Consider the following 13,935-nt stretch of genomic DNA (forward strand, 5'->3'; position numbering starts at 1 on the left):
TGACGGAGCATCTGCCCCGCCCGGGCGAGGTGACCCCAGGGGAAATCCCTTTCACTGCGCCAGCCTGCCCCGAATCTCCCCAGCCTCCTCTCCAGCCATCTGGGCCGGGCTGTGGCTGAGACCCGGAGCCCTCGCGTCTCGCAGGCCCGCTCCCAGGGAATGGGGTCGGCTCCCTGCCCCCGGGGAGAGGGGTTGCGCCATTGGGAGACACACGGGGCAGGGGGACTGGGGCAGCTGAGAGGCCTCCCTCTCTGGCTGGGCAGTGCCAGGCTCAGGGCTGAGGCCGTGGGCAGAGGCCACCAGCCCCAAGACTCCAGCTCTGCAGGATGCGTCCCGGCTCCCTCTGCCTCGGTGTCGCCGTCCCCCCCGGCCAAGCTCAGGCCTTGCCCCCCCCCCGGCCTGGGGCCCCTATGGAGGGATTGGGCGGCCTCAGCCCAGCGCAGGCCCAGTTCAGGCAGAGCCGGGGCAGGGGCAGATCATCTGTCTCCCATGGAGACGGCTCCTTCTGGGCAGGGCGCAGGCCTCTCTGGGTTCTCCCCGGCTGGCAGGGCCGCTCCCCTTCCACTCGACCTTTCCATGGGAAGCCCCACTGCCCCCCAGCCCTGCATGGGACTGTCCCTCCATCCCCCAGCACTGCTGGCCCCACCACCCCCCAGCCCCGCATGGATGTGAGCCCCTCATCACCCAGTGAGTGGCTGCGTCAAGTCCAGTGGGGGAACGGAGATGCCCGCTGCTCAGAAACGTGTTATCCACGATCACCGAGGGGTGGGGAGCCACCGGGCCCTGCACCCCCATCCGCAGCCAGAGGCGGCTCTCAGCCAACAGGTGCAACAGAAGGTTTATTGGTTCAGGGACACAGCGTAGCACAGACTGGTCAGCATGGGACCAAGCAGGAGCCAGCACCATCCATCTTGGAGAGAGGGGGGGATCAAAACCCACAGTCCTGCCCCATATCTCTGCACCAGCCAGACTCACTCACACGCCCCAGCAGCCCAGTGCTGTCTGCAGCCAGCCCCGCCTCCAGCCTTAGTCCTGCTTCTGGGCAAAAGGTGTCAGCTGGTTACAGCCACCTCCCGAGCTCATGAGCCTGGGCCATAGTGACACTGCTGGCTGGGGCAGGGTCCCTCGGCGAGTCACACCCCGAATTCCCATCCCCACCTAGACAGCCTGGCTTTGCCCACCAAGACCAGAGCCCCCACAGTGCCGGGTGCTGCAGAGAGCAAGCAAGAGACAGCCCGGCCCAAGGAGTTCACAGGATGAACAGAGAATGGTGGGCAGAGGAAACTGAAGCATGGAACTGGGCTATGAGGGTATGTCTACACTACCACCCTAGTTCGAACTAGGGTGGTAGTGTAGACATACCCTGACTCTCTCATGATCCCACTGCAGCCAGGCAAAGAACCCAGGTGACCCGACTCCCGCCTGCTGTCCTGCCAACTGGGCAGCTAAACCCATCGTCACCTCCCCTCTGAGCGATTCTCCCAGGATGCACCTGGCCAAGGCCCGGCCTGACCTGCTCACTGGACAGGTGTTGGGAGGTCCGGGGGTAACCCCAGCGCTCACAGGCCTGAATGCTGCTAGCTTGGGTGGGGCAGATGCTCGTCATTCTGAGTCTTCCAGGCTGGGTTGGGGTCTCTGGGGGCGGGAGGCAGGTGCCCCTGTGTATGGCCTGGCCCGGCGTGATGCAGGAGCAGACAGGGCCCCTCCTGTTCGGGGCAGAGGGCAGCTGCAGGGGGCATCAGAGACAGCTGTGGGGGGCACTATGAGGAGTGGGGGGAGCCTGTTGTTACCCCAGAGCTCAGCACTGGCCAGATCCTGCCCCCTAGGCTGGGGGTCCCAGTGCCCCTGCTCACCGCAGGCAGGACAGGGCCATGTGACGGGATCTGTCTGGTCACCCCCCACCAGCCCCACAGTGCACAGGCCCATGGCAGTGGATGAGAGGCGTCCTTGGCTCTGAGGGGCACCCCCCAGAGATTACCTGGCAGGGGAGGGGAGAGGACCCTGACCCCGGCACTCAGGGGGAGCTGGCACTAGCCCCGCTGGGGGCTGCCCCGTTCCCTGCGGCCAAGCCCTGCGGTGTAACGGCCCCGGGTTATCGGGGTCCCAGCGCGGCCGTTACTGTGTCAATCCCCTTGTGAAACCGGCCCGGCCGGCGGGGAGATGCTTATCTGCAGAGAACCTGCAACCTGAGAGCGGGGCTGGGATGAGGGAAGGGACGGGAGAGCAGGGCCAAGTGATTGACAGCTCCCCAGGCCAGACTCACAGTGTCCTGCTGCCCAGCACCAGGCAGGGGCCTGCCCCACTGACCAAGGTGCCCCCCGAGTGGGGAGTTTCCCAGCTGGTGTCAATCGGCCGTAGCTCCGTGCGGGATGGAGAGGTGGGGGGGGAATGGGGCAGACCCCAGCTGGTGTAAAGCGTCGGTGGCTGTTACCAGTGGGGCGGGTCCTGCTGTGTTGCCGTGTTGGGTGGGACGCTCCCCCCAGACCTGGGCAGCCGGCAATGGGGCAGAGGCCCTGCTGGGGCCGGTCCCTGAGCAGCTCTAGGTCAGGTCTGGGGGCTGTAGGGCTGAGGCCAGAAGGGCCCATTCGGAGCAGCTTCTCCAGGCCCCATCATTAGCCAGGGAAGGGCCCCGGCCACTGCTGCTCCCCGCCAGTGCTGGATCCCCCAGGAGTGAGATCCCAGGGTCCCACCTGGCTCACACAATGCCCCTTGATCCTTCCCACCCCACGGCCATCCTAGCCCAGTCAGCACCTCCAGCCCACCTGTTCTTGCTGGGACGCACCCCCTGCCATCCGCCGTGAGCTGCACCCAGCTGGGCCAGGGATCCTCTCTCTCGACCCCCAGCCCTCCTAGCCCAGCCCTGAACTCCCCTGACCACAGCTCTGGAGGGCCCCTCTCTCCCAATCCCCAGCCCCAGCTCTCCCTGCCTTACACACTGGGCCTCCCTAAAGTAGGTCCCTCATGTCTGGGACCCCTTCAAACTGCTGCAGGGATTAGGGGGAGTTGAACCCCGGATCCCCTGTGGTTTAGGTCAGGGGAGGGGAACCTCAGGCCTGGGAGCTGGACGCAGCCCTTGGCTGCTGCATCAGGCCCCAAGCTCAGGGCTCACCCCCAGCGTTGGGGAACCTGCGCTGGCACTGCAGCCCCCCCCGCCCCCACTGCCCCACCGCAGGGGTGGAGGACACAGAATGTACCAGGCTGGGCCCTGCTAGGCTCTGGTGTGGGAGGGGAGCGCGGGGAGTGTCTTTCTCCTTAGCTGGGGGCCACATCAGTGAGGGGAGGGGTCAGTGGCCCTGAGCCCCAAAAAGGTTCCCAGCCCTGGTCTATGAGGAGTCGTGTGCCCCATCATGGTCCCTAAGGTGGCGAAATGAAGCAGCCAGTGGGTCAGAGCCCCGGTTGGGGATGGGGGCCGGCGAGCCATAGGGGGGCAGGGGTGGGGGCACAAAGAGCTGGGAGCTGATAGCAGCTCTTTCCCCACCCTCCCAGCTTCCTGCCCCAGCTCGGTATAAGGGGCTGGGAGGGCTGGAGGGGAAGTCAAAGATGAAAACTGGGGGGGGAGGGGCAGTTTGTCAGTTTGGTCTCGGTGAGGTGGGTGGTGGGTGTCCAGCTTGGGGCTCAGTGTGGGTTCCCTGGGAGATGGCAGGGGGGCCCAGGCTGAGGGTCAGTGTGGGCTCCATGGGGGATGGAGGGGGGCCCAGGCTGGGGGTCAGTGTGGGCTCCATGGGGGATGGAGGGGGGCCCAGGCTGGGGGTCAGTGTGGGCTCCATGGGGGATGGAGGGGGGCCCAGGCTGGGGGTCAGTGTGGGCTCCATGGGGGATGGAGGGGGGCCCAGGCTGGGGGTCAGTGTGGGCTCCATGGGGGATGGAGGGGGGCCCAGGCTGGGGGTCAGTGTGGGCTCCATGGGGGATGGAGGGGGGCCCAGGCTGGGGGTCAGTGTGGGCTCCATGGGGGATGGAGGGGGGCCCAGGCTGGGGGTCAGTGTGGGCTCCATGCAGGATGATGGGGGGCTCAGGCTGGGGGTCAGTGTGGGCTCCACGGGAGATGGAGGGGGGCCCAGGGTGGGGGTCATTGTGGGCTCCATGCGGGATGATGGGGGGCCCAGGCTGGGGGTCAGTGTGGGCTCCATGCAGGATGATGGGGGGCCCAGGCTGGGGGTCAGTGTGGGCTCCACAGGAGATGGAGGGGGGCCCAGGGTGGGGGTCAGTGTGGGCTTCATGCGGGATGATGGGGGGCCCAGGCTGGGGGTCAGTGTGGGCTCCATGCAGGATGATGGGGGGCCCAGGCTGGGGGTCAGTGTGGGCTCTATGCAGGATGATGGGGGGCCCAGGCTGGGGGTCAGTGTGGGCTCCATGGGAGATGGAGGGGGGCCCAGGGTGGGGGTCAGTGTGGGCTCCATGCCGGATGGCGGGGGGCAGGGGTGGCCCGTCCATATAGGTGAACTAGGCGGTCGCCTAGGATGCCAAGTTAAATGGGGCGCCAAGTGGTGCAATGTTTTTGAGGGGTTTGGAGGTGGGGGCGCCGATTGCATGGTTGGCCTAGGGCACCAGTTCCTGGCAGGTAGTCTAGAGCTACCCCTGTGGGGGGCCTAAGGTGGGAGTCAGCGTGGGCTCCATGGAGGATGGCGGGGGGCCAAGGCTGGGGGTAAGTGTGGGCTCCACGGGAGATGGTGGGGGACCCAGGCTGGGGGTCAGTGTGGGCTCCACGGGGGATGGAGAGGGGCCAAGGCTGAGGATGGATCGTGCCTGGGACTGGCTTATAGTGTGTAAAGTTGGGGGCTGGCACGTGGGGCTGGAGGCTGGGAGTGGACGCAGGCGTGTGGGTAGGGTTGCTAGGTGTTTGGTTTTGAACTGGACAGTCCAGTATTTGAGCTTTCTGTTCGGGAAACAAATTGAGAAAATAGAAATGTCTAGAATCTTCTAACTAAGATGTCATGTCGATTGTCATGTCATGTCAAGTGTGTCCAGTATTTTTGTTGAAACCATCTGGCAACCCTATGTGTGGGGCTGGAGAGTGGAACTGCAGAACCGGAATCAGGGGCTGGCTCATGGGGCTAGAGGCTGGGGATGGAGGGCTGAAATGTGGGGCTGCAGAATGGGGGACAGGGGCTGGGGGCTGGGGCTGGAGGGCTGACATGTGGGGCTGGAGAATGGGGTACAGGGGCTGGCATGTGGGGCTGGGGATGGGGATGGGAACTGGCACATGGGACAGCGGCTGAGGCCCATTCAATGGGTGCTCCCCACACTCCCTCTCCCCACAGAACACGTGCACACAGAGGTACCGTGGCTGCCTGGCCTCCATCCATAGCAACCAGATCAACAGGCAGCTGTGCCAAATATCCTAGTGGGGCCAGGTGTGGGTCGGGGGACTCATCTCCTCCTTGGTAAGTAGGGTTGCCAGATGGTTGAACCAAAAATACCGGACACTCCTCCCCACCTCCCACCCCCTCAAAAAAAACACCAGGGAAAAAATTCTGTTGAAGAAAAAAAAAGGGGGTGGGGAGACCAAAGTTGCTGAGCAAAATAAATAAATAAAACAGCATTAAAACAGCATGTCCCCTTTCAGAGTGAGTACAGTCAGAATAGGAATAGGGACAGACAGACGGGATGCTGGGCTAGATGGACCTTTGGTCTGACCCAGTATGGCCGTTCTTCTGTTCTTATGACAGGGGAGCAGTTGAGCACTAAGACCAAGGGGAGGCATCGCTTCCCCTTGGTCTTTTTGCGGGTAGCCTTGTGGAACCAGGTAAGCATGGGGGCGGGGTGCTGGGGACGGAGGCTGGGTGCTGAGTGTGTCGCAGGGTTGTCACGTGCCCGGTCTTTTCACCTCCTGGCAGGGAGAAAAATCAGAAAATACCCGATATCTTAAGTGTCTGGTATTTTCTGAACTTTTTTTACCAGACAGAAGACGAAAATACTGGGCACCTGGCAACCCTATCGGTAAGGCCCTGCTGCCCACCTGGGCCTGCCCCAGAGACGCCCGCTCACCCTGGTGGTGGGAAATGACCCATCCCCCACAGCGGCTCCGGGCCCACAGCCGGGTCCCTGCTCCGGGCTGCCCCTGGGAGGCAGCGCTGGGGGCTCTGGCAGTTCAGGGTTTGGTCCCAGCCCCCCCCATGCTCGGGGGCCCAATGAGCTTGGCTGTTCACAAGGTGCCTGGGGCTGGTGGGTCCTGCCCCCCCCCCTTGAGCCACAGCCCCTGGCTCTAGCCCTGGGACCCACTGGCTCTGCAGTAGCCTGGGCTGCTTGGGAAAGGGCCTGGGGTTCCCTAGGGATCCTACGCCAGCCCCTCCCCCTGCAGAGCCGACATCCCGGTAAAGACGGGGTGGACGGCAGCCCCGGAACTGCAACAACTGGGCCGGCAAGACCTCGAGACGCAACAGAAAAACGTGTCGCCCTGTGCACTGCAGGTGAGGGGCCACTAGGGAGAGGGGTGGTTGTGTGGGGAGGAACTCCGCTGGGTGGAGCCCTGGGGGAAGGAACTAGGGCTCGGGGGGTGGGGTCAGGGGGAGGAATTGGGGCTAGGGGGGTAGGAACTGCGGCTGGGTGGAGGCCCATGGGAGGAACTGGGACTAGGGGGGTTTGGGGGTTGGGGGAAGAAACTGGGGCTGGGGGGGCCCTGGAGGAGGAACTGGGCTGGGGGGGCCCTGGAGGAGGAACTGGGCTGGGGGGTGCCAGGTGCCGGCCGGCGGGCACTAACCTGCTCTCTCTGCCAGGGGGTCACTGGAGAAGCATCAGCTGCGAGACTCGTCTGCCCTTTATCTGCGAGATCCCTTCACGCTTTCCCTGAGGGGTTTCTTCCCCCCCGGGGTCCTGCTGCCCTCCCTGCTGTGCCGGCCTGGGCCCCCTGCTCCGTCCTGCTGGGGGTGCCCCTGCTCCCTGCACCCGGCTCGCCCTGTGCCGCAGGTCCCAGCCCTGCCCCAGCTCCCTGGGGGCAGCCCCACCCCCTGCGCTCAGGCCTGGCCTGGGACTCCCCACAATAAAACCGCTTCCCTCACCCCGGCCCCGTGTGGCTCCTTCCAAGGCCAGGGCTGAGCCTCTACCCAGCCAGCGGCCTGGCTCCCCCCTCCCCGGTCTCTGCGCGGCCTCCCTCTGGTTCTGGCACCGGGGCTGCCTGGCGCAGAATGTCAGTCAGCCCAGGGGATGGGGTGTGGCTGGGAGAAGACAGGGAGGCTTTGTTTCTCGGCGTTCCGGCCTCCCAGCTCCTGGCTGCTCCTGTCCATGGTGGTCAGGTGTCCGGTTTTGAACTGGACAGTCCGTTATTTCAGCTTTCTGCCTGGGAAACAAATTGAGGAAATACCGGGCATATAAATGTCTGGTATTTTCTAATGAAGTAAGTTTTATTATTATGAGTATCAGTACGTAGCTACACAGTAGAGAGGCGGGGGAAGGCAGAATGGAATCCCCGGGGCCGGGGCTGCCTGTGTGCCCTGCCAGGACTGTGTATGGGACGGGCAGCACCCCAGGATCTGCATGCATCCAAGACAGCCCCAATCCCCGCCAGCCAGTTCCCCCCCAATATCCTCGGGCCAGTCCCACTCCCTCCAACCCCATCCCGACCAGCCACCCCCCCCCCAATCTCCCCTGTCCAGCCCCACTCCCCCAACATCCTCTCCCAGATTGCCCCACTCCCTGCTGGCCGGTTCCCCCACCCCAGTCTCCCCTGGCCAGCCCTGCTCCCCCAAACTGCCTCCTGGACAGCCCCGCACCCCGCCACCCAGTTCCCCCCCCAACCAGCCCCACTCCCCCCCAATCCGCTCCCGGCCAACCCTGCTTCCCCCCAGCTATTCTCCCCCGCCCCAATCTCCCCTGACCATCCCCACTCCCCCCGGCCTCCTCCTGGCCAGCCCCACTCCCCTCCCAGCTGGACCCCCCCCCCCCACATCTGAGATCAAGTGGACCCAGTATTTTTCTGATATCATCTGGTAACCATAGAAAGGACTGGTGCTGTCTGACAGTGGCTCTGCTCCCTTCTGGGCCAGGCATCTCTGCGCCTTTTGCTTGCTGGGCACGTCCCAGGGGGACCCCAGAACTGGACACGGTCCCCGAGCAGCAGTAACTCCCCCTGCTGCCCCAGGTGGGGTAACCCCCAGCCTCTCTCGCTCTCCCCTCCCAGCCCAGCCCCAGCAAGAAGGAGCGAGGCCAGGGGTGCTGAATGAAAAGCTGTTTTATTGCAGGGAGTCACAGGCCACAACCAAGAGTGGGGGGCCTGGGGCTGTGCCCCCCTGGGGAGCTGTGGGGGGGCTGGGAGGGGAGCCGACTCCAGGGAGCAGGGGTGGAGCAGGGAGGCCCAGGCCAGCAGAGCGATGGGGGCAGGGCGACCCCATGAGGGGAGCATCTCTCTCAGTATTCGCAGATAAAGGGCAGGCGAGCTGCGCAATTGACGCTTCTCCAGTGACCACCTGGAAAAGAGGGGAGGGGGTCAATGCCCTCCAGGCCTGCACCTGGCGCCCAGCCTCCAGCAAATCCCGGACCCCTGTGACCCTCTCCCCCCGTCCTAGCCCCAGATGCCTTGTCCCAGAGATGCCCGGTTCCCCTGCCCCAGGGCCCACAAGCAGTGCGGAGATCCCCATCTCCACCCTGCACCCCCGCCCCCAGGGCGACTCACCTACGGTGCACAGGGCCACACCATTGATCCCACAGCCATAGTTGTTCCCTGCGGCCCAGTAGGCGTAGTTCCACGCGCTGCGGTCCAACCAATAGGCGTTCACACAGTTGTGCTGGAGGGGAGGAGAGGCACTGGGGTAGGCTCAATGCTGTCCCATCTTCAGGGCGCCCCGGGGAAACCCCCCTCCCTTGAGGGCTGGGGCCATCGCTCCCAGGAGCCGCTGCTGCCCTGGAGTCACGTGGGGGTGGGGGTCCCAGCGAGGGGCTCTGGGTTTGGTGGGATGGGGGACAGACCCCAGGGCTGGATTCCCCTGGCATGTGCTGGCCCCAGCCTTTGCCTCGGTTCCCATCCTAGAAATCTGAAGGTGAATGGACCCCAAGGAAATGACCAGCCATGCGGGCAGCTGGGACCCACGCCTGAGCCTGCTGAGCCATCCAGGGCTGCCTCTCAGGGAGCAAGCAGGCACGGGGGGCTTGGCTTGGAGCTAGGCCCTGGCTGGGGACACACTGAACAGCAGTCGGGGTTGGATCCCCGTCCCCACTCTGCACTGCAGGGGATGGGCCCCAGGGCCCACATGGGGGTTATCAACCCTCCTGGTTCCCCCAGGAGTCTCCTGGAATCAGGCTCCATATCCCAGGGGCTACTGAACTCAACCAGGAGATTTGAGGCTGCTAAAAGTCCAGTGGCTCAGCAGGGCTCAGGCAGGCCCTGGCTCTGCACCGCTCCCAGAAGCAGCTGGCATGTCTCTGCTGACCCTGGGGGGTAGAGTGTCTTCACATGCGGCCCCTGCTCTGAGTGCCAGCTCTACAGATCCCATTGGCTGGAAACGGGGCAATAGGAGCTGCAGGGGATGGCACCTGAAGGCAGGGCCAGTGCATGGAGCCCCCAGTCCCGCCAGAGGTCGCTGGGATGTGCTGGCCGCTTCCGGCATGGCATGGAGCCAGGCTATGCAGGGTGCCTGCCTGAGCTGCCCAAGGTAAGCACCACCAGGCTGGACCCTGCACCCCCCAGGCCCTTCCCAGAGCCTGCATCCCCCAGCCAGGGGAAAGTAAGCGAGGGTGGGAGGGACTGAGAGAGGGGAGATGGAGGGGACGGGGGCAGGGCAGGGACAGGGCGAGGAAGATGGGGCAGGGGCCAGAGTGCCCTAGCCCACATGGGCTCTGCCCAGTGAGGGGGGGGGGGGGCAGCGGGGCTAGAGCTCTCCTTACCCTGCGGTAGGTGAACCCGCCGATCCACACCTGGCCTTGTGTGGTGCGGGCGCGAGCCATACAGCGCAGGTGCTCGTTGATTGAATGGCTGTGGATGGAGGCCAGGCGGCCACGGTAGCAGCGGGCACACACATTCTGTGTGGAGAGGGAGAGAGGGCAGCCACGGCCCCGGGTACACCGTCACATCCACCAGCCTGGGCCCCACCTGCCACCTCCTGCACCTATGCCCCCTCCACTGCCCCAGGTACCACCCACTGCCCCTCCTCTGCCTCCATGCCCGCCACCCCCCTGCCATCAACCCTTCCCATGACATCCCTGCACCCCCTCTGATGCCTTCCCTGCCCTTCCCTGCCCTCCCCTGCCTCTCTGGGCCTCCCACCCCACCTCCTGACCCATCTGTGAGTCCCCCACCACCTGCCCCCTGCCCACTCACCTGGGCATTCCAAAAGGTCTGGCAACTGTTCACAAGCACATAACGGCAGGTGTGGCCCCCAGTGCCTGGCACGACCATCCGGAAGGTCTCGCTCTCCATGGGGCAGGGTGGCTCTGGCTCCCCAGACTCCACCTTGCCCTGTTCATTTCGTATCTCCTGCTCCAGGGCACCCGCATCTGGGTGGGTGCACACACCAGTGGACCCTTCCAGCCCCAAGACAGATCTCAGCCCTGGAACAATCCATGGATACAGGGGGTTGGGAGGGGCCAGGGGACCCTGGTGTCCGGGCTGCTGAGGGTTGGGGAGTCATTGGGAGTTTAGGGAATGCTGGGGTCTGGGATGAAGAGGGTCGGGGGAGATTGTGGGGTCAGGGAACCCAGGTGGCCAGCCCAGAGTGGGGCTGTGGGTCGGTGAGAGCACAGATCGGGGGGTACTGGAGCCCTGTCCTGTCCTTGCTGGGGTCTGACCCAACCCAAGCAGGGTGTGCGAGAGGGGAGGTTCCCATTGGGGATTTGGCCTATAGGTCAGACACCCCCTTGGGGTGGGAGAAGTGCTATTGCCACAGGGACTTGGGCCCCAGAACTTACCGAGCTGGTGAGCAGAGACGGCCCCTAGCAGGGCAAGTGACAGGACCAGGGACAGCTTCATCTTGGGTGGAGCTGGGGGGTGAACTGCTGTGAGACTCAGATTGACCCCCCCAAATTCCTCCCACCCCCACCGAGCCCAGACTGACCGCTCTGCTTAGAACCCCTGCCCCCACCATTGCACCTGCCTTGTACCTCAGTATGGGCACCCACTGGCTATGGAGAGAGACTGTCAGGGAGAACAGCATGGGGCGTTAGCCTGTGGAACTCCCCACCACAGGATATAAGAACCGAGTGCACTGAGCAATACCAGGCCTCTCTGGGCAGCAGGGCAGCCTCAGGAGCCAAGAATGAGGCCTCATGAGCTCAGGCTGAAGGGCAGGAGCTGAGCAGACCTGGGGTCAGGCTGCGATTTGCTCAGCCACAGAGAGATGAATTATGGGAGTCACCTCCTCAGGGCATCTAGTGCTGGCTGCTGAGAGCCAGGAGTGATGCCCTCCCCCCGGCACAGATCCCCGTCACCTCCCCCAGGGGCGAATGAGAGTGCCGCGGGGCCCTGGGCAGCGAAATTTTGCGGGGCCCCTCCTTTGACACGGCACATGCGCAGGGCCTCGGGAAGCGCAGGGCCCGGTGCAGCCGCCTCGCTCGCCCTGCCCTAAATCCACCGCTGACCTCCCCCCACAGCCCCTTGGGCCACCCAGAGACCCCGCTCACCTCTGTGACAGCCACCAGTCTGGGGAGCTCTGCCTGGTCCAGCCGTGCCAGCCCCTTATACTGGGCTGGAGCAGGAAGCTGGGGATGGGGGAAGAGCCCAGCTCCCAGCCCCTTGTGTTCCCCCTTCCCTGCCCCCCACAGCTTGTGACGCCCACCCTGGGCTGTGCCCCCCCAGCTGCCTCATGTCGCCCCTTTGCGGCCATCAGGGGAGCTCACAAATGAGCTGTTTCCCCCGCCCCCTGCCCATCCCAGCCCAGGTTCCCTGCAGATAAGCATCTCCCTTTCACAAGGGGATTGACACAGTAACAGCCGCGCTGGGACCCCGATAGCCCGGGGCCGTTACACCGCAGGGCCTGGCCACAGGGAATGGGGCAGCCCCCAGCGGGGCTAGTGCCAGCTCTCCCTGAGTGCCGGGGTCAGGGTCCTCTCCCCTCCCCTGACAGGGACTCTCTGGGGGGTGCCTTTCAGAGCCCGGGACCTGCCCTTCCCTGCACACACACACACTTACTGCCATGGACCTGTGAACTATGGGCCTAAGGCTGGTGGGGGGTGACCAGGCAGACCCTGTATCATGTTACTGAATTTTAGGGAAGCTGCCAGATCACCGCTGCACCCATGGGAGGGGGGGTGTTGGCCCCAAAAGTGGCACAAAGGGGGCCATGTGAGGTGTCAAGTAGAAGCCTCCTTTCTTCTGATTCTCTATATGCTATTCATGTGATTGTATAATGTCTGTGTGTGAAGTTATAAGCATGTACTTTGTATGAGTACTGAATATTTCTCTATATGTGGTTGAGTAATGGGCCAGGAATGTTTGCCTATGGACATGCTAATGAGCAAGTCTCCAGGGAACAATGAATCTCTGGAGGCCAAAGACACACCTGGCCACTGGCCGTGTGACTCTCTCCAGCTTGGAAGAAGCCAGGAGGGGAGATAAATAGGCCATGTGGCCAACTCCATCTTGGTTTCCAGATCTGCTCCTGACCCCAGATGTGGCCTCGCAGGGAATCACGAGCCGGGAAGATTTGTGGACCCATCCTGGCATAGGATGTGCACCAAGGACTTTTAAGCCTTTTAAGCCAGCCGCTATAACATCTCTGCTAGAGCCTGCATGGAGAACTGGGAGATTCGATGCATGTAATGTATGATACGTTAACAACCTTACTCTCAGGCTTCTCTTTCTCTTAGTAATAGACCTTTAGATGTTAGATGCTAAAGGATTGGCTCAGCGTGATTTGTGGGTAAGATCCAGAGGGTAAATTGACCAGGGATCTGTGGCTGGTTTCTTGGAACCGGACAGAACTTATACGGGGTAGGTGGGATTGGATGCTAAGACCCCTCCCCTGTGTATGAGTCCCGGGGCCATCCGGGGCACGGATATTGCTGGGGTGTTGGAGGGGTTTTGCTCGGGAGGCTTCAGGCAGGCAGCTGAAGCGCTCTGTGGGACTGGTTTGTGGCCTGTTTGGGAAGGTCTCCAGTCTGGGGGCTATAGAGAGCCCTGAATTTGAGCAATTCACCCTGAGCGGATGCCCTCAGCTATGCCCAGACCCGGCCCGGTCCATCACACCCTGTCACGTAGCCCTACCCTGCCTGCGGTGAGCAGGGGCACTGGGACCCCCAGCCTGGGGGCAGGATCTGGCCAGTGCTGAGCTCTGGGACAACAATAGGCTCCCTCTACTCTCCATAGTGCCCCCCACAGCTGCCTCTGATGCACCCTGCAGCTGCCCTCTGCTCCCGAGAGGAGGGGCCCTGTCTGCTCCTGCATCACGCCGGGCCCGGCCCTGCCCGGGGCACCTGCCTCCCAACCCCAGAGACCCCAACCCGGCCTGGAAGACTCAGAGTGACAAGCATCTGCTCCGCCCAAGCTAATGGCATTCAGGGCTGTGAGCGCTGGGGTTACCCCCGGGCCTCCCAACACCTGGCCTGGAGCATCCTGGGAGAATCGTTTAGTGTGTTGGTTACGATGGATTTAGCTGGCCCAGTGGGCAGGACAGCAGGTGGTTGTCGGGACACCTGGGTTCTCCGCCTGGCAGCAGTGGGAGCATGGGACAGTTCCGTGCCTCAGTTTCCCCTGCCCACTTTTTTCTGTTCAGCCTGTGAACTCCTTGGGCAGGGACTGTGTCACGTTACTAGGTTTTAAGTGGAGCAGCCAGATCACTGCTGCACCCATGGGGGGGTGTTTGCCCCAAACATTAGTTCAAAGGGGGCCATGTGAGGTGTCAAATGAAAGCTTACCTTCTATTGATTCTGTCTATGCTATTCATACACTTGTATAATGTCTGAGTGTGAGGTTATGAATATATACTCTGTGTTAATACTGGAAACTTCTCTGTCTGTGGATGAGCAATGGGAGAGGAATGTTCAGCCAATGGACATGCTAATGAGCAAGGCTCC

The 13,935-nt window shown here is 63.2% G+C and overlaps 1 protein-coding gene across 1 annotated transcript; it reads right to left on the minus strand.

Annotated features, from left to right (window-relative positions):
- Positions 1 to 8,165: 8,165 nt before the first annotated feature.
- Positions 8,166 to 11,556, minus strand: LOC102450769 (bone marrow proteoglycan-like). The gene is made up of 6 exons (XM_075926072.1): positions 11,545 to 11,556; positions 10,834 to 10,905; positions 10,247 to 10,476; positions 9,814 to 9,948; positions 8,606 to 8,717; positions 8,166 to 8,399 (listed from the first exon to the last, which is right to left on the minus strand). The coding sequence occupies exons 2-6, from the start codon at positions 10,892 to 10,894 to the stop codon at positions 8,341 to 8,343; spliced, it is 597 nt and encodes a 198-aa protein (XP_075782187.1). The 5' UTR covers positions 10,895 to 10,905; positions 11,545 to 11,556; the 3' UTR covers positions 8,166 to 8,340.
- Positions 11,557 to 13,935: the final 2,379 nt, after the last annotated feature.

Source organism: Pelodiscus sinensis, chromosome 4 (genome assembly GCF_049634645.1).
Source record: "Pelodiscus sinensis isolate JC-2024 chromosome 4, ASM4963464v1, whole genome shotgun sequence".
Lineage (NCBI taxonomy): Eukaryota > Metazoa > Chordata > Testudines > Trionychidae > Pelodiscus > Pelodiscus sinensis.

Bases quoted from the DNA above. Each gene is read 5' to 3' on its own strand.
- LOC102450769 (XM_075926072.1), bottom strand. From the start codon at position 10,894: ATGAAGCTGTCCCTGGTCCTGTCACTTGCCCTGCTAGGGGCCGTCTCT. The intron at 9,949-10,246 runs GTGAGTGGGCAG...CTCTCCACACAG, and splicing joins AGACCTTTTGGAATGCCCAG to AATGTGTGTGCCCGCTGCTA. The intron at 8,400-8,605 runs GTGAGTCGCCCT...CCTCTTTTCCAG, and splicing joins TGTGGCCCTGTGCACCGTAG to GTGGTCACTGGAGAAGCGTC.